Source organism: Copadichromis virginalis, linkage group LG3 (genome assembly GCF_057382275.1).
Source record: "Copadichromis virginalis isolate Kocher_CV1m ecotype Utaka linkage group LG3, C_Virginalis_male_GT1.1, whole genome shotgun sequence".
Taxonomy (NCBI): Eukaryota; Metazoa; Chordata; class Actinopteri; order Cichliformes; family Cichlidae; genus Copadichromis; species Copadichromis virginalis.
In genome coordinates, this window is record NC_140620.1 from 34,499,279 (window position 1) to 34,523,973 (window position 24,695).

At 41.2% G+C, this 24,695-nt stretch overlaps 1 protein-coding gene across 7 annotated transcripts in view; it reads right to left on the reverse strand.

Annotated features, from left to right (window-relative positions):
* Positions 1 to 24,695, reverse strand: part of LOC146714304 (phosphatidylinositol-binding clathrin assembly protein) — a 112,402-nt gene that overhangs the window by 57,240 nt on the left and 30,467 nt on the right. For all 7 annotated transcript variants that reach the window (XM_085450770.1, XM_085450769.1, XM_085450767.1 and 4 more), the window contains exon 2: positions 21,962 to 22,104. In XM_085450770.1, coding sequence (XP_085306896.1) covers positions 21,962 to 22,104 — 143 coding nt within the window. The remainder of the gene's footprint in view (positions 1 to 21,961; positions 22,105 to 24,695) is intronic.

Below are 24,695 nucleotides of genomic sequence, written 5' to 3' on the forward strand. Positions count from 1 at the left end.
TTCTTCACATGATGAATTTCTTTGCGGTGCCGTTATCAGACCGTAATTTGTCTTTTTCAGTAGCAGGCTGAATGGCTGCAATGTCATTTCACTTCCCATGAGCATCTCTGGCACATGCCAAGCATTATACCTGCTTAAATTCAGGATGCTGCCATGGTGATATTACCACTTAGCTCAAAGCACAGCTGCGCTTAAATAGAGTCTCACAGAACCACTTGCATGAATGCAGACTCGCTCTTGCTGCTTGCTGAATGGCTTTCAAATTGTTGTTTTCTTGTTTTTGTTTTTCCTGGTGATCCACAAACAGATTGAGCCTTTCAGCTGAATGCGTGTCCCTACATTATCCACGAAAGTACTCAGAAAATAACAGAAAGGACAGGATACTGTCCTTGGCTTTGTTTTTGTGACGCCGTTTAGTATTCTGGTCGAGTCGCAATGAACCGAGGATAAAAATGAAACTTAGACAAGATGGTCACAGAGATAAAGAGAGGAAACAAAGGAGAGATGGCAAGAAAAAGAGCTCATAAACTTCATAAGCTCCCTTTCTCTGCCTCTTCTTGTGCGCCAACTGCTTTCTTCCTCATCAAAAGTCCATTTGACAACAGCCTGCCTTTCTCCCTCGGTCTCACATACAGAGGCGGAGGCAGAGAGAACCCACACAAAATGCATGGATATGGTTAAAAGGAGGGGGAGAAAAAAAAAAAATCTATAAAAGGGGAAGAAACACTTGGTGCAGAGAGAGACAGAGTGGGAGATTCGGAAACCCGCTGAGCCCCAGATTATTCAGCAAAGACAGTTCCAAGAAAAAGACGCAGAGATTCAGATTTAGAGAAACGGTCTAAGAATAGAGGAGACAGTGAGACGATGCATAGACACTAGATGGTGGAGAAGCAGGTCGGCACTGCTTGTCAAATAATTCATGTTAGCATATCGGAGAACAACCTCATGCATTATTGATGCATTCAGATCACGGCTATACTCCCTGCCTCCCCTCCACCTCTACAGTGCAACATACAGAGCTACCACACGTCTTCCTCTCTAATCCATTTCTCCACATCCGACCCTCGAGAGTACACAAGTTGCTGGTTTCCGTAGAAACACCATGGCGTCTATGCTGACCTAAAGCATGCTTTTTTGTGTGCATGTTTTCTCTTCCCTCCATTAGTCAGGTTATGTGTGGAGTAGATGCCAAGGCTGGAACTTTGAAGATAACAGGAGCAAACTGCAGTAAATTTAAACTGACTTATTGAGCCCTGTAATATTTTACTGATTTTTGTGTGTCTGCCACAGAAGCAGTACTCAATATATAGACAAACATGGTCGTAACCTACAGAGTTTCAGTGTTTCTCTGTTTAGGGTCTTTTGTTTATTCGAGTAAAAAATGCCACTGCGCACGATCTGCTAGTGGACAATCCTCTCACTCTTACATTAGAAGAACAGTCAAAGCTAACCATGTGACCCTGACCATTCCCTACTTGTTTCGGTCGGTAGGGATTTTATCAGACTTATCAGTGGGATATCAGAATCTTATCCCACTGGTAGGACATACTCCAACTCCATCATCTTGGACTGCAGCTGGTGGCAGCACTCCACGTATTGCTCTGGAGATCCATTGCGAGCTCAAGGCCAAAGGGTCACTCTAACCATACCCATAAGCAGATGTGGTGCCGATTCACGTGCTGCTACACCAAGCTCGCTGAAGCTGCCGAGCAGAAGAAGCACTAGCGTAACCAGCTGGAGTCCCAGATGGTGGAGCTGGAGTTCACCGAATCTATCGCTCAATTATCCATTTGTCACCAAGTATTTGCAAATAAAACATTTGCAGAGAAGAAACTTAGGAGCACAATTACATATATATACTAGAGATGGTCCGATATTACGTATCGGTCCGATACTGACCTAAATTACTGGATCAGGTATCGGAGACAAATAAAAAATGTAATTCTATCCATTAAATATCACAAAACTTGCGACATGGCTTAACTCTGCTCATAACCGTAGCACGTCGGAGCAGTATGCGTCACGTGATAGAGCGGCTGTGGCATGCGATACCTGTCAGCGGTCTGGTTGAGCATTTGGAGCCTCGCTACCAAACCGGCATTTCATCTCCGAGGAAGTTATCCCAGAGAAGTAAAGCAAGTGTGTAAGTCCATCTCTGAATGTTTGTTAAGCATTCCCGCGTTAAGCTTAACAACTGATATATGGAGCGACTGCCTCTTCTTGCTGCTACTTCAATCATGAAACTGATCAATGATCAGCTGATCGGCTTTTCTGTTGCGAGTCCGTCTCTCTTGTTTGTTTATCGCCCACTTCAAGCCAGAAAGAGGAAACCAGCGGCTGAACAACAGCAGCACGTTTAAGCTTGATAAGCTGTTGTTAGAATGTATTTAATATTACTTTCTACTCCAGGATCTTTTTCTACGCAGTTGACGGCTGGTAACTGTGCAGGGGCGGATCTAGCAAAGTTTAGCCAGGGGGGCCGATAGGGTATTAACAGGGAAAAGGGGGCACAAAGACATACTTTTCTTTCTTATTCTCATTTAAAACATCTAGCTTTTAATAAATAATTATCTGAAGCTTACACCCAAAGTTTTAATCTGGTGTAAAATGTATAGAAGTCCATTACTGTATATAGTGACTATTAAGTCTAATATACCCTAGTAAGCTATAGTACTTTTTCCTTTGGGAAGATACCATCTGTGCAGTCTGTTATACCTGTATGCAGTCTTTTTACATACAGGCATAACAGAATAGCTTTAGTGTTTGTTTGTTTTTAAACTTGAGTATGAACTTATACAAAATGCAGAAAGATATAAAAAAAACAAAACAGTTTTATTGATTAAAACACTATATCGGATTCATATCGGTAGATATCCAAATTTATGACATCGGACATAAAAATATCGGACAAAAAAAAAAAGTGGTATCGTGCCATCTCTAATATATACCACCCACCTACTACAAATGTGACTGAAACAACAGGCAAACACAGCAAAGCGTTACTGAAATTACGTCCTTGCCTGTAAAGTGGAGCTAATAAAGCATGGTTTATTAGAATACAGCATGATGTTCATCTAAATGTTCTGTAAATTAAGGTCCGATTCACCCCAAAAGAATTCTGTTAGCCCAATCCAGATACCTGGGAATTCGAAGGGAAAGTGGAAAACTTGAAAATTAGTAAGAAAATTAGACAGCATACACATACACACTTCCTGTTCTTGCCCTCATAATTCATTAGGTTCACTCTGTGAAACTGTTCAGCTACTAAATCTGGAATTCCTTTCAATAATAATTCTTTCAATAATATGAATGAACTGAAAGTATTGTGACAAATAGGTGGTATTAGATTTGGTCGCTGAAGTTTTCAGTTTGATGTTGTCTAGTAAATCCAAAAAATATGTCCAAATAATGGACATGTCATTTTTATTTGGCAGAGTTGCACAGTCGGCTCGGCGTTTCCCTGTTACAGACCTGACAGAGTGTCATGTGACAAAATACTCTGTGCTAGGTTTTAAAGAGTAAAGGAAACACTACAGGGAGTATTAACAGAACTTGAAATCAATTTCATTTTAATCTCCGAGTGCGATGTTAAAGGCAGTTGAGAAAACAGTCAAATCCAGTTCGATTTCTCACCTTCAGCTATTTAGACAACCAGTGTAGGTTTGGAAAAACTCAAAAATCTACCAAAATGTATACCAATTCCAGAGGGCAGTGCTGTCAAAACATTTGATTTTCAGATTAGAGTTCAAGTAAAGTTCAAACTTTAACTTTTCTGTATCTAAATAAAATAAATAATGGTGAATTGAGGCTCAAATCCAGAAGCACTAATCTGCCAACAGACCCTTTTCATCTTGTCTCCCTTTGGCATTACAAAAAAAAAAAAAAAAAAAAAAAAAGAAGTAAAAATTAAAAAATAAACCGGCCTGGTTGGTAGACACGAGTGTGCTCTGTGCAGCTTACTGAGATCACCTTATATGATATCAGTGAAGTTGAAAGATTTACTGCTCATCTCTTTGTGAAGCTGCCAATGTGTACAGAGAGTCAATGAACAACCACGTCAGCCGGCACAGGAATCATTGATCCTTGTAGTGAAATCTTCTCTACAGCTTTCAGGCCCAGTACAAACAGCTTTGGTTATTTTGGATTTACTTTCTGGCTTTAGGGCTACTTCAGCCGGGAGGAGGCAGTCTGGAGTGTCTGACTGAAATAAAGTAAAAATATATATATATATTTTAACACCTGTTTGTAGAGAATAAAAAAAGAGGCAGTTAGGCGTACTTATCGCCAGACTGAGTTCAGGGAGTCCACGGGGGAATTATTTTTGGCTACTGTGCTCAATTTGACTTTCTGTGAAAAACACACACATGCACAAAATCGTCAGAACTGACTGCAAGCCCAGTTCCATGAAAGGTGGTGACTAACACACGAAGAATGAGTCGTGATCGGGCTGTGTTGAATGAAAGCGGCTCTTATGCAAGCACAGAAACGCATGGGAGGGAAACAGACGCGTGGACATGAGCACACGCGCACACACAAAAAAAGGCCTGCTACTAGTCCAGATCTTTCCCAGGATTCTGCTCCCTTCTTCAATTTCCTCCTCCTCCCTTTTTCTCCAACCCTATATTTCTCCTTCTCTTACGCAATCAACCATTTAGCCTCCAAATCCAATCAAAGTGTGAAAGGAACTGAGTCACAAAGACACGTCGGGTGGGTGATTAAGGGATACGATTAAATACATCTATATATATTTATTTCTCCGCACTTAAACTTTTGTGGCTGCAGATCTGTTCGTGCCTGTGTGTGATAGCATTGCCTACAAGGTGACAAGGCTAATCGTGTGTGGGCTCCTCGCCTCACGGGAACAGTCGTGTCTTGGTGGATGATGAGTATGTCTGGGAGGTCAGTGAGGAAGCCAAGCAACATGAGTCACCGTTTGAAACACCGACCTGAATACAGTTTTCAGGAGCAACTTAATTTTCCTGACGTTTCTCTGTCGGGAACTACGAGTGCAAAGAGTGTCGTAGCTGGGATAGTCTCACACTTCCTCCAGCGGGTCTATCCAGAGCTGTTCTTTGTACTCAAACTGAGGAGTGGAAACATCATTCAAGCTAAAGTTCATTTTCTCAGCAGACATTGTTAGGTAACGGAGCTCTTCTGAAGCTCAGAACTGCACAAAAGTTTGAAGAAAAAAGCAATAGAGTTTGTTTTATTAACACGATAACTTTAAAAAGAAGTTACCCGTGAATCTCAGCAGTGCGTCAGCAAGAAGCGCCCAGTCGTTGAACTGAAAGCCGTGCCGGTGTGTGCAGATAACTAAGACTCTACTTTGTAGGAACTTGATCAATTCATCTCCAGATACTGTTCGGGGTTAATTTGATGCACAACAAGAGACCATATTAACTCTTTGCCTCATAAAGGCAAGAGCATACCCTTAATGAGGTGTTTTGAAACCTCAGTATAGATCGATAAAGACGTGGTTTCAGAGTTGTTCCAAGGGTAGCTGCATAGACAGAGACAACTCTCATGAACTTGTTCAGGGAATGCAACAACTGTCAGCCAGGCTCTACTAGCCATCCCACAGTCTCTTGGTTTGAGGACTAAAGATGATGGGGAGCCTTTTCTGTTAGGATGGCCACTCTCTGGTACAATCTCCCTGAGAATCAGATCAACGCAGACCCGCTCGCCTTTTAAAATCACTTCTAAACACGTTTCTATAAGCACAGTTTCTCAGTGCTTCCAGTTTGAGCTACTTTTATTTTGTAATCCTATTTAGTGTCACCATCTCTTCCTAGTGACTACCCTGCATTATTTTATATTATTTTTAATTAGTTTATGTTGTTTTGCTTCTATTTTCCTCGTATTGCTACTTTTCCTTTCTTAATGCTGTACAATTGTTAAGCGTGTCTCAGTTGCGTGCCATTTCATCAGTTCCATCTCGTCTTGTGAAGCACGTAACTTTGTTTTGAAAGGTGCTATATTAAATAAAGTTTATTATTATTTAAACTCTTACTTTGGGGCAAAGTCAGCAGAGGTTTGAAGCCGATTTCATCAGATCTGACTGCTGAATTTTTTATGTCACAGTGGGACTTTGTTAACCCCCATTGTTCTCCTCAGTCTTGGCAATTGAGACAAAGAAATTTATAATTCTGACACTCACATTGTTTCCAAATAATCCAGATGATCAACCTCCAAAATATAGGGCTATGATAGGGTTATGACTCAGAGGGTTAATGTAAATTAAAGGCACTTGCAACGACTTTAAATTATTTCAGGCGTCTGAGATGATATTGGACACCTGAGAACAAGCAAACAAACTTACGACCCATTTCAAAAGCTTGAAATCTTCTGTTACTCAACTCTGATGATGTATTACCTCCACTGCACCTTTAGATGATTTTGGTCTTCTGATGATTTGCTTGCCGAGGCTGATTTTTCATGGACTGCTTTACTTCTGGATCACTGATAACCACTACTCTCTAGTGATAAAAATTTTTATCACTAAGTCATTAGACAGCACACTGCAGTCAAATGATTTCCGTTTTCTTACACCTCCCAATTTAATCGATAATCCTAGCTACAGTCGTCACTGCAGGTTTTAGTCACCAATACATTAAATTTAGACTGTTCTGGGGCCTCGAAGTATCATCTCCGATTTTCGCAGATGATGGTGTTCTGTTGCCTCCAGTTCACACTGGAGCAGTGTGCAGCAAAGTGTTAAGTGGTGGGAATGAGAGAGAGAGATCTGGGTGGGAAGCGAAGCTACCATCCTACCTTCACCTGTGGTCACAAGCTCTCGGAAGTACCCAAAAGAACAAGGTTGCGGATGCAAGCGATGGAAATGAGTTTTCTTTGAAGGGTGGCAGGCCTCGTCTGTTAGAGATAGGGTGAGGAGTTCAGTCACTCGGAAGCCACATCAAAAGGAGGCAGATGAGTTGATTTGGATATCTGGCAAGGATGCCTCCTAGGCACCTCCCAGGCAGATGCCTTAAGGGCAGATCCAGGACACGCTGGAGAGATTATCTCTCTCGACTGGTCTAGGAACAACTCTGCGTTGCCCCAGTAAAGCTAGAAGAGGTGGCTAGTGAGAGTGAGGCCCAGGCTTCTCTGCTTAGGCTGCTCCTGCACCTTCCATTTAGCTCTCATAAAAATTATGCATGCATCAATTTGTTGAGAGATGTATATGTAGCTAATAATCGTCAACTCATTTTACATATGCGTGCCAGGTGTTACCAAATGCATTCAGTTTGTCAGAAATGTGTTCAAACCTAATAGAAGAGTACGGAGGTTTTTCTCTTTTAGCAAAACCAGGTTTCATAACAATAAATAAAAAATATACCAAAGACAAATAAAAAAAATTGTTACATCTCTTGAGAACTCTGCTGCTTTTTTGCTGCAAGAGCACATTGATGAGAGATCAAAAGCAGCGATAGAGTTAAATGTAATGTCTTAAGTGCAGTAACAGTATAGAGTGGTGGCACCAGCAGGGCTAATTACAGTCCTACTTATTAAACCTGGCACTTGAAGGGAAACTAGTGGAGAAAGAAAAAGCAAAAATCACATCTCACAGGCAGTGCTTTTTAGAGAAAGGGTGCAACAATTAGTAGGGATGCTGTAAAAACAAGATTACCTTAAAAAAAAAGCAGCTAAATAAGAGAGGTAGTACTCAGTGTGCACACTGCATGACTGGAAACGTGGGCTTCTGCCATTTCATGGAAGATTAGGAGCTTCACGACCAATTCACAAGCAACTGTGCCCACACACACACGTAAACGTGGATGCACTGTGGGTGTGTTGATGATCAGTGAAGAAGAAACAGCGGTGGTCTTTAATGGCGGTGTAGAGCTCATCAGGCCTTGTGTTAAGAGGGGTTTTCAGGACATAACTTAATGGTAATGATGTTTTTTGTAACAGTTGATGTTTGTGTGGCTGTTTGTCTTCATTTAAGATTTTTTTTTTCTTTTTTTTTTTTTTTTAAATAGAGCTCTGGTAATACAAGAAGTGCTACACTCCCTTTCTGTCACACAAACCCTCTACATGTCCTTCACTCCATCCATTAATCTTCTCTGTGGTCTTCCTCCTGCTTGGAGTCCATACATCCCACCTTACCTTTCCTCTCACTGCCTCCTAACATGCCTACTCCGCCCTCCTCCTCTTCCTTTGTTTTTGCCCAACAGTAGTGCATTTCCCATCGGCAACCTGCTTGCTTGTCAACAGCACTGGAGACTGCCTGTGTTAACCCAGGCCTTGACTCATCTGATTTGGAAATCTCATTCTTGATTACACGTGTTTGATTTGAAAACATTTTAAGCCGGATTCTCTTCTTGATGCAACACTCCCTATTTATCCAAGCACAAGACTGGCACTAGTAAACTGGCTTGTGACCCTCCGCAAAGCTGCGAACCAACAATTGTTCATTCATATCTGCAGCTCACTGATCAAATATGGTTTCAAAACGCCGAGAAGGAAACAGTGAAAACACTCATCTCAAGCTTCATAACAGAACTTCAGAAAACAACCACCACAGACTGTTAGAGCATCCACATCAATGCCCCACTATTAAATTTTGAACAAGACCCTAAGGTCCTCATATGGTAAATGGACTGGTTCTTATATAGCGCTTTTCTACTCTGAGTCTACTCATCTCACTCTTGCCATTTCCTACTGTTAGCTTTGATAGCAGTAATTTTACCATAAATCACCCTCTCAAATAGGGATGTCAAACCAGTGAAACCAGTTAAGTTTAACCACACATGGAATCCTTCCGATATCTAAATAAAAAAATAAAAAAAGTGGCTCAAGTACAATAGTACATCTCAGTTTTTCCACATGATAAAGAAACACTGCTGTAGTAAATGGAAGAAGACTCTTAGTGTGACTCGCTGGGCTTAAATTGTAAGAACAATATATGTAAAGTTACTAAAGTTCTGCTTGCTCAGTGTTTGCCAATTTCTGGGGTTATTTTTGTATAGACGCACTATAAATCATAGAAATTTCTGTTGTTGATAGTGAAGAATATGGGAACCTGTTATTTAAATGCCCCTCCGCAAATCACTACCTTATCGTGATGGAGGGGTTTGTGTGTCCCAGGGATCCCAGGGGCTATGTTGTCTGGGGGCTTTTGCACCCTGGTAGGGTCTCCCATGGCAAATTGGTCCTGGGTGAGGGACCAGACAAAGAGCGATTCAGAAGACCCATATGAAAAGACCATTGAGGGACCAGTTCACCCTGCCCGGGACAGGGTTACCGGGGCCCCGCTCTGGAGCCACGCCCGGGGAGGGTGCCCGAGGGTGAGCGTCTGGTGGCCGGGCCTTACGCAATGGGGCCCGGGCGGGTACAGCCCACTAAAGGGACATGGGCCCATCTTCCTGCAGACCCACCACCCACAGGAGGCACTGTAGGGGTCGGGTCACGCTGGAGAGATTATCTCTTGGCGGGCCTGGGAACGCCTTGGTGTTACCCCCGATAAGCTGGAGGAAGGGGCTGGGGAGAGGGAGGGTTCTGGGCTTCTCTGCTTGGGCTGCTGCCCCTGCGACCCGGCCCCGGATAAGCGGAAGAAGATGGATGGATGTTATTTAAATGTTTATGTAATACTTGGTTACTTCAGTGTAATATGAAGGCCACAGAGGAGCTCTTTGTCACTAGGAAAGTTTCCAAAGCCCTCCAGCAGGCCAGATTGGAGTTGGGACAATTCAGAGGCCATGGTTGACGCCCCTAAAGCTGAGTCTCTTACTTCACCTCCATGCACATCTTTTCATCTCTGGGGGAGCAGGCTGAGGGTCGCAGATGCCAACAGACTTAATAAACTAATCCGTAAGGCCAGCAATATTGTGGGGATGGAGCTGGACTCCCTCAAGGTGGTGTCGGAGAGGCGGATGCTGTCCAAGATAAAGACAATGTTGGATAACACCTCCCACCCACTCCATGACATGCTGGTCAGTCACAGGAGCTCGTTCAGTGAGAGACTGAGATTACCGAAAAGCACCACTGAACGACACAGGAAATCATTCCTGCCTGTGGCCATCTCCCTGTACAACGCATCCACTTAACACACTGTTTGCTGCTACAACAACACATGTTTCTTTTCCAACTATTTATTTATGAGTGACTTATGTATGTATATATTGTACTATTCTTAGTTAGTGTATTGTCCGTCTTGTCTTAATGTTGGTTTATAATGGAGCACTGTAACAAAAAATAATTTCCCCCAGGGATCAATAAAGTATTCTGATTCTGATCTTTTTAGCATACATGGACACACCTGCTATGCATAAGGCTACAGTTGGAAGTGGAATTAAAAAGAAAAAAAAATCAGCTCAGCATTATGTCAAATCAATAACCCGAGCCGCTATTGAACAGGGAAAAAGTGACAAAAGAAAAATAGATGCAGACACCACTGGCTGGGAGAATCTCTATTGAGCTCGTTGTAGCCTCCAAGTTTCTGGATGGCTGAATCTGCTGAGCGCAGTAGGAGGGCGGCACACAAACAAAACAAAACACACACACGCCCATTGCTTTCTTCTATTGATCACATAGATGCAGCCAATTTACTTGAGTTGGAAAAACTTGTTTATCTGCCTGAAGGAGCATAAAGAAGTTTGCAGCGCGTGTGTGGGTCACCCTGGAGTTTCCACCTTTTTTTTTTTTTTTTAAAGATAGGATGTTTGGGTATAAGAGATAAGCGTGCACACACTATAGTCGTGTACTGCAATCTCTGTCTCTCCACTAATCATCTTTACTGCTGTGCAGGAGGAGCTGATAGGAAGCACATGTGCGGTGACTTTGTTCATGTGTGCATTCAAGCTTTTCAGATTATCACTAGTGACCCCTATCAAGAGTCACGGCGAGCTCTCAAAACGCAACACAAATAACATCCTCCCTCCCCATGATCTTCGACACAGTGCTTGAGTCAGCAGATTTCCACACCTCTCTTTCTGTCGTTTATTTTCCTCCCAGTCCGCACCGTCTCGCTCGGTCAAACGCCCGGCTTTCATAAGAACTCACAACGCCTCACCCTTTTGCTTAAATCTCTGCCACAGTCTGCGTCCTCGCCATCCCAAAGGGTGCTGAGGCACTGTAGTGCTCTACTGACGTCACTAAAACAAATGGGCCGTTCACTATCTAGGACACCAGCGGCGGCGACTTGTAGTGTAACTTTGCACACAGTGTTTTCTCACTCCCCCCAGATCTCTTCCCATCACTCTCTCTCACACACACACACACACACACACACACACACACACACACACACACACGAAAGGGAAAGCGGCGTGTCCTGCAACCATCAGCACTTTCACCGGTGTCCTCGCCAGACCGTCCCTGTCTCCTCTCATGTCCTTAATGACTCTCCCACTTGGCGTCCTCTCTCCCTCCCTCACCTCCCTACTGCCTTTCCTCCTGCACCGTCAATGCCCTCCATCCTACTCCAGCACCCTGTTTTAAAGCACAGAGCCACGGCCCTCCATCCTGATTCCTGATGCACTGAGGTGTAATCAATCAGACTGTAATTTTCCTAGCTGACACTTACAAGTATCCTGCCCTGAAGAAGAAATGATGATGGTAGTATTTTCTGAGTGTGTTGTCCTTGAAAACACAGGGGGGGGGGAAAGGTTTTCACAGCGGTGTGTTATACAGCACCTTGTGGTCTTGCAAATCTTTGTGCTGTGACATCTCTTGAAGTTGCAAAGAATAACTATGTGGGCTTTCAGAAAGGCTGTTACTTGTGGAAAATATTTAGTGTGACAGGTTTGGGTTGCTGGGGTTTTGATATTGTACTGTGTTTAAGAGAAAAACAAAATATGGAGAAAGAAAATGCTGCAAAAACTCACCCAGTAAAGCTACCTGTTGGTTTTTTTTTACCTGCACTGTTAGCAAATACCAATAATTCCCCAAAGTGCAATAAACAGTGGTTATCCCCTTTGCTTTAAAAGCAAAAAGATCCATAGTTCGAGATCAGGAGGTCACACACACCCAGCCTCAGGGAGGTCACAAGCTCGTGTACGCCTCGTGCCAAGAGGATACACCAACGACTGTGTACACAGTCATTTTTCTCAGGTAGTTAATAAGAACTTGGGTGTTCCTTTGACGTTTCTTGTGGTTTTAATTAAAACCTCTCAACAACCAAGGTACAGACACTCCCATCTCACCTTAGGGTAAACAAAATGGAAAAGCCTGCTCTCATTCCAACAAATCAAATACCTGGCGTTTTATCAAAGCCGCTGAGTTCTCAGAGGAAAGTCCCGGGGCCCTTTGGGGTCCCATGCTGTGACGCACCAGGTTAGGCAATACTGAGATGGGTCTCTCTTCCAATCTGTCATATATGGCCTTTGGCCTTTTTAACCCGAGCTGCAATCTATTCCCAAACCTGACAAAGTACTTTTAGAGTCTAAACCAGTAACCAAAAGACAGTAAAAGACAAGTGAATATTACATGAATCAGCAAAATCAAAAGTATGCCGAGTACCAAACACCCCCTGAGGAAACAAACCGCTGTATGCTTGTTCTACCACCCAGCCCCCCTAAAGCATCATGAGTCTTTTAAAGAGGACCATCTCACTACCTGTAGTTGTTCAATATTGCTGTGCACAGTCTAAGGCCAAAACTAAAGCAGACTTCACACATGCATCTATCAAGCATCAGTATCTGACACCCTCAGATGGGAACAAGTTGGTAGTAGGATGCCTTTCTGCCTAACCTGGCAAAGTCTTCCTTTTCCATAAGTTTGTTATTACCAAGAAATTTGAGAAAAAACTGATATGATAAAATACATACTTTTCTTTCTTATTCCCATTTAAAATGTCTAGCTTTTAATAAATAATTATCTGAATCTTACACCCAAAGTTTTCATCTGAAGTCCATTACTGAATATAGTAACTATTAAGTCTAATATACCCTAGTAAGCTATAGTAGTTTTTCCTTTGGGAAGATACCATCTGTGCAGTCTGCAATTCTGTAGAAGAAAGATGTTGAATCTATTTAATTATTGTGGAAAAATAATTTATTTCTGTGTATTTTTTTATACACGTGCATTAAATTAAAGTCAATTACGTCGATTAAGCATCACAAGGCGGAGGGTGGTTCCCTATTTTTTTTTTTTTTTTTTTTTTGAGTACGAGTACTTGAGTATGAACTTATAAAAATGCAGCAAGATATAAAAAAAAAAAAAAAAACAAAAAAAAAAAACAGTTTTATTGATTAAAAAAAACACTATATATCGGATACATATGGGTATCGGCAGATATCCAAATTTATGATATCGATATCAGACATAATAAAGTGGTATCGTGCCATCTCTAATATTGACAGTACTAACAGTACTATAATGTCCCAAATCCTCACACGAGAAACCTTTTTTATCCGCATGCCTGCCTATTTTTGTGACCACACAGTTTTGCATTACATTGTACAACTATCTCTATCATCTATCTATCTATCTATCTATATATTCCACTGCAGGCAGCTGGAGACCCAGTGGCTAAGTAGTCATTCCTTACGTGGCCACTCGGACCAAGCGGACCATAGCAGGCTCCCGGTCTGATCACAGACTCACTGATGCTGATGACAATTATTTATTTAGTTTGTTGTGATAGCGGTGTGTGGTTTCTGATCAATCGACTGTTTCTAGTGGAGGTTTCACATACTGAGTATTTATCCATTTGCATAATCACTAAAACACAAAGGATCAAAGAGCTGACACAGTAGCTAGCTTACATGCTATGTCACGTTGGATAATGGGTGCATTTGAGTTGTTTTTGGTCATTTCGTGTATACCCGAGAAGTATCTTGTTTTAGAATTGGCATGCTATTAAAATGACTGTCTTCATTAAAAATCTTAAAATAAAGCATTATCAGCGATAACTTTAGATCAATAAATGTGGGGGAAAATGTTTTTGGACAATCATTGGCTAGAAATGCTGGGAAAGATGAGAAATTCAGGTGGCTAGGGTTAGGGTTATGTGTCAGATACCCATTTGAACAAGATGCTTTTAGCCTTTAAAAAAAAAAAATCAATTTTAAAAACACTGACTTCTATATGACCCTCGACTCGCCATCTCTCTTAAGCACTTGCTTATTCTCGTTCATCTTTCTAACTATTCTCGTAATTACATGAACATAATTCTCTCTTCTTTATTTTCTCCTATGTCCTTCCTTTCTCTCCATTGAGTTTTATCCTTGATTAGGTGGTCTAAGCATTAAACGCTCCCAGGAGAGACTAACAGCCTCCCTGGAGGGAAGAGAGAGGAGGACCGATTGGGAGAGAAGCGATGGAAATTGGCTGTCTCAGCCATTGTTTGGGGTTTCCTGCTGGTTGTTTTTAGTACATATTGGCCCATCGTACAAAGGCTTGGAAAGCAGAGGCACAACAACTGAGACCAAAGTCAGACAGGCCTAGGCACACATCAAATCTCTGTCTGTGGTTAATGCTGAATCTAATCTATGCATTTATTAATTAGGAAAGTTCAGACTTTATCTGGCGCTGTGTGAGTGCCTGTCACGAACACCCAGAAGTAGAAACAATGAGGTGGGAGGGAGAAACTCCAAATACCACAGCTGTGTTTCTGCAAGACATACTCGCAAATTGGCTTTGTAGAGGCACAGAAGTGAAATCGCGATCAAAGATATTGACTGACTCTTGATCGCTTGCAAGATTCAGTGTCACCAGGGAGCGAGTCAGCACAGCTTCTGAGCAAGGCGGAAAAAACTGGAGGTGAATTGAATTGAATGAATATCAATACCCACCACACACCCACACGCACACAGAGAAAATGCACTTTTACTCTAATCACGATCCAAAAGCCCCCTTCACAAATATGGCAGCTGAGGCAAAGATGAGAAATTAAAAGTTAATTCACCTGCTATTTGCTCCGAATGGTAAATTCCCACATTCGATTTGAAAGCAAGGGCTGAATATATTACCACAGTAAAATGGGCAGCATTTAAAATGGCTGCACCCTACAACGAATGCAACAGCAGACCAAATTTAAATATGCTCAGATATTACGGTCTGCTGATTTACAGTTAGTTGAGCACAGATGCAGAGGAAGGCAAGGCAAACACTTGTAGTATCGATGTACCGCCGAGTTAAAGCAGAAACGACACGTTTTAAATGGTTTATAAAATACAAACAAGGTTAAAGTTCTCATATAGAGATTTTCTAATGTAGTTGAGCACTCAACACCACTACAAGCCTCATTCATGCAAACACATTCATAATCCCTCACATAAAACTGCCCCCTGAGATAACATGAGATGGCAGCTAAAGGATGCTTAATGACAAGTTCAGAAACACCGTCTTTCACTACCACCACCTTTATTTATTTTTGCTTCATTCCAGTGTTCCTGCTTCTGTACTCATGAAACATGTCCAATATATCGTGTTTTATTCATTCATTTATTTGCATGATTTCTGATGTTTAATCTGGCCAATTCATTGAACTGTAACATCTTCAGGTTAGTATGCAGGTAGTTTTAGGTAGTTGCTGCCAACAGTGGGCACATTTCCCGTGTTGTTCTGGCATCATCACAATAACGTTGGCCCAGGATCAATATTGCAACTGACCAATTGCACTTTAAGTCTTAATATTTGTTATATTTCAAAAATTAATAATCAAGTTAGGTTTGCTGTTAGTCAAATTTAGGTTACTCATATTGGTTTGCTTCTGATCGTTTTCAATAGCTTTAGCTAACTTCTTAGCTAATGCTAACTAAATACTCAGACAACATGATTGGTCAGTTCCGGTCAGTCAGTTGGCCCAATGTTGCGCCCACACTGTGCAAGGAGGGAAAGTTCTGGTCTACCATGAATTACTATCTTTGTTACTGTTGAACATTTTCATTGGCATTTTTTATTTTTTAAATTCCCACCCCTCATTCTATTGAGTCCTGCACAACCAGCATCACTTCAGCATCCTGCTGCCGGTCTTAATTTAACTTCAATTTAATTTATCCAGTATAACTCCAAATCACAACAACAGTCACTTTAAGGCGCCTTATGTTGTGAGGTAAAGACCCTACAATAATACAAAGAAAACAGAAACCCTATGACCCTCTATGAGCAAGCACTTTGGAGTAGGAAGGGAAAACTCCCTTCTAACAGGAAGAAACCTCCAACAGAACCAGGCTCAGGTAGAGTAGGCGGTGAGCATATGAAGCGTGAAAATAGACTATTAATAGCAAGAAAAACACAAGCTATTAGTAACTGTTTGCTTCAGTTACACTTGAAATTCTGCTTGGCAACAGCACATTCATTGGCCTGAGCTGCCCAATTATTTTGCTGAAACATACTTTTTCTTCCCTTTACCTGTCATCGTGCTGCCAGTTATGTCACACCTAGCAGTGAAATTACGCTAAATTGTAACTGACTCATAAAACCTTAGAAAGCATAAAAATGCGACATCACCAATTGATTTGCAAAATCCACTGATGACTGTGCTGTTGTGAAAGCGGATGCGAGGAGTGAGGTGTGGATCAGACTGAAACCACACGCTCATTGTTAATGACTTGTCAGCCACAAGTCGTTTTATTCAACATGGACTTGAATGAGCATATCGGACGTGACCGCCATAAGCACTTTCCTGATGAGTTAATGGTCTAAGTCAGAGGTCACATCCTACAGACAATCTTTTTGCAACCGCCGGTATCGCACCGTGAATGTAGTGTGCTTTGAGCTGAATGGTGAGTTGTACATTAGCAACGACTGATCATTGTGTATGAAAAACAAATGTAGTCCCACAAGTAAGGAAGTAGTGCCAAAGCTAGTTTTTCACAAAAAGATCTCCCCTACAAGAAAAAAATGTTTTAATCTCAGTGAAGACCTTATGTGAAGGATTGTAGTACATGTTACTGCAGGTTCAACATTGCAAGTGACCAATCACCTTCTCCTGACATCATCCGCGACCTCGGAAAAAAACAAACGCCTTCAAAAAATCTACTTCACTTGCGAGGAGAAACCGCCTCTGTAAGGACAATATGTATAATGCTTACCGTTTATTAAAGACAATTATCCTGAAATGCAAAGAATTTAAGTTCCTGGATGGGCGGACAGAAGCGGTTTCTCTTCTCGCAAGTGAAGTAGATTTTTTTTAAGGCGGTATTTTCAAAGGCACAAAAGGGGGACGTCACAACAATGTGATTGGTCACTTGCAACGTTGAACCTGGAACAACATTTATTATGATGATGTGGGAACAACACCGACACGAGGATATCAGATCATCCATTAATAAGCACAGCTCAGAGTACCTGGGAGACTAAATAATGCCCCCGAAAACCCAGACAGATGCAATTATTTTGGGATTAGCAGTTCTTTAAAACCAAGGAAATTACTTTTCAGGGTGAAACCTACATGATGTCATTTCCTTTTACATCAAGACTCACACCACTCGTCACGATCTTTACTACGAGATCGTTCGTCAGAAGCCGAACGTGGCCATCTTTAGTGTGCCAGACAAGCTGCAAGTGCTCAGCAGTGTTGATCTGAAGGGGAATGTACAGTCTATTGACCCCAATTCTGCGGGTCTTTGGTTTCTAATTTTACGGCCGGATTTCTCTCAGCTCTGACTGTAATGGATGGGACGACCGTGAGGGAGCAGGGACACCTGGCCGCTGAGCCCTAGTCAGCACCAGTGTCCTGACAGGTCTGATGAATGCAGGCTGATGAGTACACAGTCTTGTCTCTACTACAGCCGGAAGCCTCGCTCCACGGGGCTAAAGCAGGAGGAGTGCATCTCCCTACTATTAGCGATTCGGTGCATCACTCTTATTTTACACATTTAATAACCTCTCAACAAGGTCGTACAGGCAAAGCTAATCTAAAAAAAAAACAAAAAACAATGCATTAACTAGTCTTTACATGCAAACACAAAAAGATGATGCCTATTACTTCAGTATTATGGCTCCATGATGGATTGGGGACAATGAAAAGGTGGAAAGACAGTAATATAAAGAAAGATTGATTAGATTTTTTTTAAATATGCCACAGCAGAAATAAACACAGGAAGACACACTGACTGCAAGCTCTTCGTTAGTAACACAGAAATTAGAAACTAGTGTGCTGCTGCTATCACTGTAGGTGAGACGTCAACATCAAACGGGTTCCTTCTGACAGCGACAGCTCCGAGATAAATCAGCCTACAGTTCGGGAATACCTCTAAACCGCTTCCTGCTGCTCTGCAGTGACCTACTTAGCATGATTTGATTTATCAGAAATGTTGCAGGAATTTCCACAGCTTGAGCAATCAAACAGGATGGAGGTACCTGCTGATGTCTCTCTTAACTAAGGTCTTGACTTGTTCTTTTTTTTTTTTTTTTTTTAGTGTGTCAGTTTGTCTCTGCTGCACTGGTGCTTTCAACGCAACAGCTAATTCTGGAGTATTGTGACTAATGCTCTGAACCTAAAATACTGCCAGTCAGGAAGAGGTTTCTAGCAAAACACCAAAAATGCAATTGCCTCACTCCCAAGTCTTCCTCATTTTTCAGAGGAACTTTAGATTGGCGCAATCAAACAATGCACCTCCAACAGGAAATGTTATGTAATGTGGACAAAACTGATCTTGGCAAAACAAGGAAGCGATGCTTCCCCATACTGACTGATATTGAAAGGAATGCATTGCAGGGAGTGTCGGTGTTTGGGAGTGTTTGTGTACAAGTGCATGGTATTTTTTTTGATCCTACAGTACACAGTGTATTTGCAAACAAGCTTAACTACCCACCATTTCATAGCTGACTGTTATCTACTCATATCTGATGGATGAAGAATGACAACAATCCACAGAGCGGCTTGCTCTTTTAGAGGAATCATTTGACATTTTAGAGAATTTCCTCATTTTCGTATTCTTAGCGAGAGTTAGTGGAGATTTATGTCACTTTGGCGTTTGCACAATAAATATGAGTAAGCGGCGTGCTAGCTAGCTTTCACAAAAAAACAGGAAAAAGGGGGAACCAACTATTCCGCCTCCGTCCAAAGTTAATCTACCAAAGCTCCCAAATTATCGCTACGCAAAAACATTGCATAACAGCAACAGACTGAGAGCTAAGCTAATAGCTTGGAAGCAAAACGTTTACATTTCCTAAACCAGGAGCGTGCAACATAAGGTCTGAGGCCAGAATTGGTCCAGCAAACACTCCAGTCTCACCCACTGTATAAGGGAGGATATAGATTTTCTTACATTTAACTGTATGTTCATAGGTTTTAAAGCTGTTCTAATGGAAAAGACCCCTCACCCCTACACCAAAATAATTAAGTGATAGACAGCTAAATGATAGAAAGGTTCCTTTTTTTCCACCATCTACTACTCAATTCAGAAAAGTTGCATTCAGCATTATGAAACTAGCAGGAGCATCAGGCAGGAGTTAGGGCCAGCTTTTGGTGCAGCACTGGTGTCTAAATAGCTTTCCACCAATGCAGAGGGAAGGATTCTGAGTATTTAACCATAGCAGAGGCAGAGTCGCTTTTGTGTGCAGTCCTTCTACAAGCCAACAACATCATCACCTCTGGGCATAGAGTCAAAGACGGACATTTTTAAAGGTTGGTGTGAAACGGAAAGGTAAAAACCACAGCAGAGTTCACCACAAAGAAGGAGAAACTGCACTGGGTGTGACTTCCAGAGAACCACTGTTATTAATGATAACCACAACCGCCAAATGAACCTCATGCAGCGCTCCACTGCTATTTACTGCAAATGTGCAAGCTACTTGCAGCAAAAACAGTGATGAGACACAAACACACAGTGTCATGAACTATTATGCAGCACTGTGTGCAATCTGTGTAATGCATCTTATGCAACAACCAGCATATGCACTGCATGCATCAACAACAAAGGTGACTTGCATGCTTTTACCTGCCTCTGTTTTACACATTTTCTTTGTGCCATTACAGGATTTAATGATTGCTTAACTCAATAACAGAACATTTCACAGAAGCAAGTATCTTGGATTATGTCAGGTGGTGAAGAAGTTTGTCAAGCGAACCAACATTTCCGCTCGCATAATGTTGCTAGAGATAAACAAGATCTGGTTAGGTAGCCAGCTGTGACTTTTGTACACTGCATGAATTTGAAAGTGGTTGCATAGTTCTATTACCATCTATAAGATGAATATATTTACTACATAAGTAAATAAGTGACCTCTTTTTTTCACAAAGAGGGGGAAAAAAAACAACACTTTTACCTGGACAAAGGATTGTAGTACATGTTATGGCAGTGCTTCTCAAAACCATTACTGGATGACCAGGGAAAAAAAAATATAAATAAAGTTAAGGCCTCAATCACACAGCCCTGGAGACTGACCCCTTAGCAACTACAGGTTATTAAGAGGAGGGGGGGGGGGGGGGGAGTGCATTCCCTGTCCAGCTGGTGAAGTAAAAAGCTGCACTGTTGCTAGCAGATTACCCATGTCTGCTGTAGTTTGCATGACACGTATCAACTTGCAGGGTTTTGCTACCGCTTGTCGGGTAGTTTAGTGGTGTAAGCAGCCCAGTTGGCGTCTGGTATGCAAAGCTACCATGGTGACCAAGGCAATGTGCTAGCAACCAAAGCAACCTCAGGGAGGGTTTTGGTGCAGGAAAGTAAACCACTTTGCAAGTAATTTCACTCCAAAGACAGCAGCAATCAGTCACAATCAGTCTGATTGTGACACCCCCCCGCCCTGCCCGCAGTGATCAGCGGTTGCCAGATGGTTGACAACTGGTCTCATACAGACAGATCAACATCTCCAGCAGCTGGACTGAGAGTGATGAGTTGGAAAAATTACAAACTTAACACAAGTAGTGAGGATTTTGTCACCGTAGCAAGCCTTCTTGGCAAAAATCCTATACTGTTGGATAGCCAGTTTATTTCCCTAGCTCCTTAGCAAGGCAGAGCCATTCGTGCATCACTAGCAGTAAAGCATAATGCTTTTTTTTTTTTTTAACTCCTTAAAAACATCACTGCAGCACATTCAAGGACAGAGCCTGGTCAGCACTCTCTGTGGGGCTTTTTCAGTAAGTAACAAACACACAACACTAGCAGTCGAGATTACAAGTTCTACAGTTTTAATCATGTTTATGTTAACTGCCGCCATCAGCTGCTCCAACTTTCCAAGTCTGAAGTCTGACGGGGTTCAGCTGAAAATTCCGACTTTCAATTTGGAATTGAACCTACCATTGGGGTTAGGGTTAAAGTCAATCAATAATGATGACTTAGACTGCTTAGTAAAATAAATACAATGAGAGAGGAGAACATGGCCCAAAAAAGCAAAAATAGGTAAATAAATAAACTTGATATTTAAGCAGAAAAAACAGGAGAAGCTCAGTAAATAAGCTCTAAATAAAATAATACCAAATTAAAAGCTCAGTATTGTACAGTAAGCGGTTCACTAAGTAAAAACCTTAATAAAATAAACACAGATCTCGTTATTAAAATCTGTACTGCTGCATATAAACTGACATTTTGTGTACACGGGTCCTTATCAGACCTCATAATTAATGAAAAAAAAAAAGTTCTCATGAACAAAGAAAGGTTTGCTTGGGCTTTCATTTCAGATTTGTCTTTGAATGCCGGCAAACCCATGGAGAGACCCAGCTGGGTTATTCTTCCTGCTTCCAAGCATGTTTTTTTATGAAGTTAAATTATTTGATTATTCTTTTGCTTCCATCCTCGTCCCCCATCTAGCCTCTGGCTGAGCTAATTAATTTCTCAGCGCTCCACAGCTACTTCAATCACTCAAGCCTCGTGTCCAATATATACATCCTCAGTTACTGTGCATGCTGTTTACGTCCCATACGGGTCGGCCACCCTCCCACTCCGCTGATGTTGATCACAATGCACAGACATGAATAAAAGACTTTTTAAAATCTGTGTATGTTCGGATTTATGAGTGTGTGGGTTGAGACAGGGTTGAGTAATAATATCACTTATTGATGTAGCTTGCTCTGACTGCCCTGGAGGGCTTTTGTTTGTGTCAGTATGTGTGTGTGTGTGATGTCTCCTACCTCGTTGCCGTACATCATGAGGTGGTGGGTGGTGATAAGAGCTTTGAAGACCACCACCCAGCTGGAGTTGGCTGTGCGCTCAAACAGCGTGTCCGCCAGCTGGGGAATGTTCACGTTCATCTCATTGGTGCAGTGGATCAGATCTGGCCAGGACACAAAAAAAAACAAAAAACAACAACAACAAAATGAGAGAAGAAGAGAAGCTTACACAAGACAACAGAACAAAGAGCAGTGATGAGAAGCTTTTAAAGATAACCCTGACCGACAATGCCAAATTACTTTTCACACAGAGAAAAAAAAAATGCAGACACACAGCAAGGACCAACAAACAGAGCACGAATTTCATCTGAATTCTTAAGTGAAAGAAGCCTGAAGGACAGGTGCTACCCACAGAACTATTTGTCGTCTTCTTTTGACTCTTACTCTGCTGCACCTTTACCCTCTTCTCTGCTCTCGACATCTTAGCAGAAGCTCACGTGTCATTCATTCACCCAACCTGGAGGAAAACTGAACCTTCGACTGTATGACTGTCAAAATATAATAAAAAAAACCAAACTGGCAGATCTCAGAAATAATCTCAAAACAGGTCTTTTACAGTATATAGTGTTACATCACTGCTTTAACTTTCCACCAAAGTCTGACATTAGATTTTTATAATGAGGCAATTTTTTGTTAGAGTTTAATGTTAATTGTGTGGATGCTTTAAGCATCCACACTATTGAGTTCCTGTTTCTCTTTATACTTTATTATTCTTCAAGTTGCTCGTTTTTCGTCCGCTAACTACTTCCACAATTTTCAGCCGATTTTCACCGTTCAAATTTTAAACTATTCTGCTATTTCTGCTAATTTCTGCTATGATTTTTGCTATTTTTTGCTATTATACTTTTTAAAATATTAAGCTTTTTTCCTTTAATTTGTCCCATTGAAATGAATGGGAAACTTCCAAAACTCTGCTAAATTTTGCTTGTTTTTGAAACTTAACTACTTCCTCATACTTTCACCTAGAACAACCATTCAAACTTTAAAATGTTCACAAATTATTGGGCTATTCAGGTATGATTCAGCTTTTTCAAATCTTTTACTGTTTTACTTTTATGCCTCTTAAAGTTTTGAGTTGCACAATTGTGATTTTTCAGAAAATACATGCGTTGTTATGGTTGCTATGCTCTTGGCTTCCAGTGTGTCACTGAAGGTTTTGCAATTTTCACTTCATGTCCGAACAACTTCTTGCTACTTGCTCAATTTTCACTCAACTTCCACAAATTATACATCAAAACGTAGGTATTTTTGCTGGGTTTCAGAAAATGTCACCATCATTGTTGTGGGATTTATAGAATTTTGGCAAATCTCCTCAGACCAACACAAGGTCTCAAAACTCTCCATATAAAGTGAATGGAGAGCTTGTTCAAAATCATCGCTGGATTTCTGTAATGAGAGGCATATTCGAATCGTCATATCTCCTTAACGAAGCGACTTTAAGACATGAGGCTTGTCCCGGTATATCTTCAGACACTCCTGACACTCACAATTCAAGAATTTCTTTCTCACCTATTACCGTTCTGAAATGAATTGGACTTGTTTGAGGGTAGGAAATTTGTCCTTCGCTCAGATTTCTTCAGATTTCAAACTGTGCAAATGAACCACTTTTTTCTCTCGTCATAACTTTTTGTTGGATTTCCACAGAGACCTGAAAATTTCCATGACTGTTCACCAAAGCCTGCTGTCTCTTACGGTGAAAGAATGATATCGATACTCCAAACAGATTTCAAGTTACAAAGCGTTGTTTGAGGGCAAGTCAAGGCAGTTTTTGGTTCGCTCTACTCAGTTATGGTGCATTAGAAGTCAAATATCTTTAATAATTCATATTTTAATGATAAATTGTAAACACTGGAAGATTCCCCCATCTCTTCTGAACAAAACGGTGTAAGAATGACCGCTCTAGCCCCTACGGTTAGGAAATTATGGTCATTTGTTTGAGGGGAGTCGTCACTATGAGAAATAGACTGCAATAATCCTGTGCCTCTCTGTGCTGTGTGTGTAAAAAGGATGCACCTGTTTTGGCGGGAAAACGTAAACAGCCACTCTGATTGGTGGATTTAAATTCGGCAGCTCTCTCCCTGTGTGTGTGTGTGTGTGTGTGTGTGTGTGTGTGTGTGTGTGTGTGTGTGTGTTTAGTGGGAGAGAGAGGACCCTGCCCTTTTTTGGCAGCATGTCATTGTAGGATTTAAATTGAATATAGTTTGACTGGTTGACTGGATTAGAGTCTGTGTTTGTGTGTCCCTCTGTGCATTTGTGTTTCAATATGCCTCCATATTTGTAATTTTGTAAGTTATTACTATTCTGCTAAATCATAGTATTTCTGGTACTTTTCGGTACTTGTGCTAAATACAGTATTTCTGCTAAATCATACTATTTCTGCTTTTCATAAGATATGTGCCTAATATAGTATTTCTGCTAAATTATAGTATTTATTCTTTTTATAGGGTTTGTGCCTAACATAGTATTTCTGCTAAATTATAGTATTTCTGCTTTTTATAGGATTTGTGCCTAATATAGTATTTCTGCTTTTTATAGGATTTGTACCTAATATAGTATTTCTGCTTTTAATAGGATTTGTGCTTAATATAGTATTTCTGCTAAATTATAGTATTTCTGCTTTTTATAGGATTTGTGCTAAAACATAATATTTCTACTAAATGTAGTATTTATGCTTAATCATACTATTTCTGCTTTT